The sequence below is a fragment of the Haplochromis burtoni genome, unplaced genomic scaffold, assembly GCF_018398535.1.
Source record: "Haplochromis burtoni strain Fernald_Lab_line unplaced genomic scaffold, NCSU_Asbu1 Contig_603, whole genome shotgun sequence".
Classification (NCBI taxonomy): domain Eukaryota; kingdom Metazoa; phylum Chordata; class Actinopteri; order Cichliformes; family Cichlidae; genus Haplochromis; species Haplochromis burtoni.
The window spans coordinates 275973-277474 of record NW_024582964.1 but is presented as its reverse complement, the minus strand read 5'-3'; the positions used below and the strand labels follow the sequence as shown (position 1 = coordinate 277474).

Genomic DNA, 1502 nt, shown 5'->3' with positions numbered 1-1502 from the left:
GTGTGTGTGTGTGTGTGTGTGTGTGTGTGTGTGTGTGTGTGTGTGTGTGATGAGCTGATAAGCCTGTACATTAAAGCAGTAAGCTTCCTAAACTCTAGAACTGGCTCTGACTTCCTATGAAGCAAAACACATGTAGTGTAATAGTTGAATAATGATGATATAAGTAGCGTGCATTAAGTACAATTGGCAGTTAGAAGTATTTCTGCTGGTATTAGGTGCGTTTCAGTAAAATATTCTATTTTTAATGCAGAAGTCGGGTCACATTTACATATAACTTCACAAGCTGCCTCCTGTTTTTATATTCCCATAGACATGAATATTTTTTTTAATTGTGAAATAAAAATAACACTTGAGAGGAAAAAAGAAGCCTGTGCTGCAGTGGTGAGTATCAAATTGTCGTATTTTCAAGTAGCAAGAACTGATTTTAGATTTTCCTCACAATCAACTCAAAAAAATGTAAAAGAAAAAATCTTATATTCTGCAAAGTGATTGGGGTGGGGGGGGGGTTGTTTTTTAAGATTGTTATTTTTAAACCCTACACATATTTAATTCCGCAGGATGAAGCTTAATTGGTCTCATGTAATATTTATCACGAAGCTCTTATCATGAACACTTTTAACACAGTTTTCCTTTCTTTTGCTTCCCCATATTATATCGATTTCACTGGGTTATTATTAGTCAGTTATACCTCTTTCTCCCCTTGCATTTACTTACTTTGTCCACCGTCCCGGGTCTGAGTCGCTCCAGCAGCCTGCACAGCACCGCTCCATCCTGCAGGGACGCCTGGAGGAAAGCCTCTGGATCCGAGATGCTTTTCTTGGGAGACTCCAGGACTCCGAGCGTTATGAGCCACGTTACCGTCTGTTCGGCTGAATTCATGCTTGACTTTCAGATGTCATAAAAAACAACAAAAGCAGCGGCGGGGGGTAGCAGCAGCACTCTCCCCTCTTAGTGTCTGCGCTAACCTACTTGTGGTTTGTCCAAAATCAGACGGCGGCGTCAGCCCCGCCTTGTTTTGAACACTACAATCAGCGCGCACTGGCTGGATCCTCTGCGCTGTTTTTTCCTGCTATAGAAAAAATAAGGTGGAAGTGAGAAATACCGCTTTTCCTTCCTCTAACAGCCCCTCATTGTCTGCGCTCTGGCTCTCCCTCAGCGGATGTTGGCATCACCTTTGCTCAAACACAACTGTAGCAGCGGCATTATTGTCAAACCAGCTGCTCCAAGAAGCAACTTCCTTTGATGGTTTACAAATTAAAAGTCTAACGCAACAACAACAAAATGAATCTGATACAACGTAACTACAGGGCCAGTATTGCTTATACCGATACTGATCCCGATACTTTTAATCTATAAAAGCAGCTTATTTAGGGGAGCTCAGTGTTTCATAACTTTTCGAGGAATCAATTTTTGGGGCAAAGCTGGACTCTTTGCACTTAGGGTCAGTATCTGTTGTTTAAAAATTCTGTAGGTAATAAAAAAAATACAATTGACAGTCAACA

The 1502-nt window shown here is 41.1% G+C and overlaps 1 protein-coding gene across 2 annotated transcripts in view; it reads right to left on the bottom strand.

Annotated features, from left to right (window-relative positions):
* Window positions 1-1226, bottom strand: part of LOC102306701 (rho guanine nucleotide exchange factor 7) — a 19136-nt gene extending 17910 nt beyond the window's left edge. The window contains exon 1 of one of the 2 annotated variants that reach the window (XM_005948702.3): window positions 715-1226. In XM_005948702.3, coding sequence (XP_005948764.1) covers window positions 715-879 — 165 coding nt within the window. In that variant the 5' untranslated portion in view covers window positions 880-1226. The remainder of the gene's footprint in view (window positions 1-714) is intronic. The other variant, XM_005948704.3, reaches the window with a different exon arrangement.
* Window positions 1227-1502: the final 276 nt, after the last annotated feature.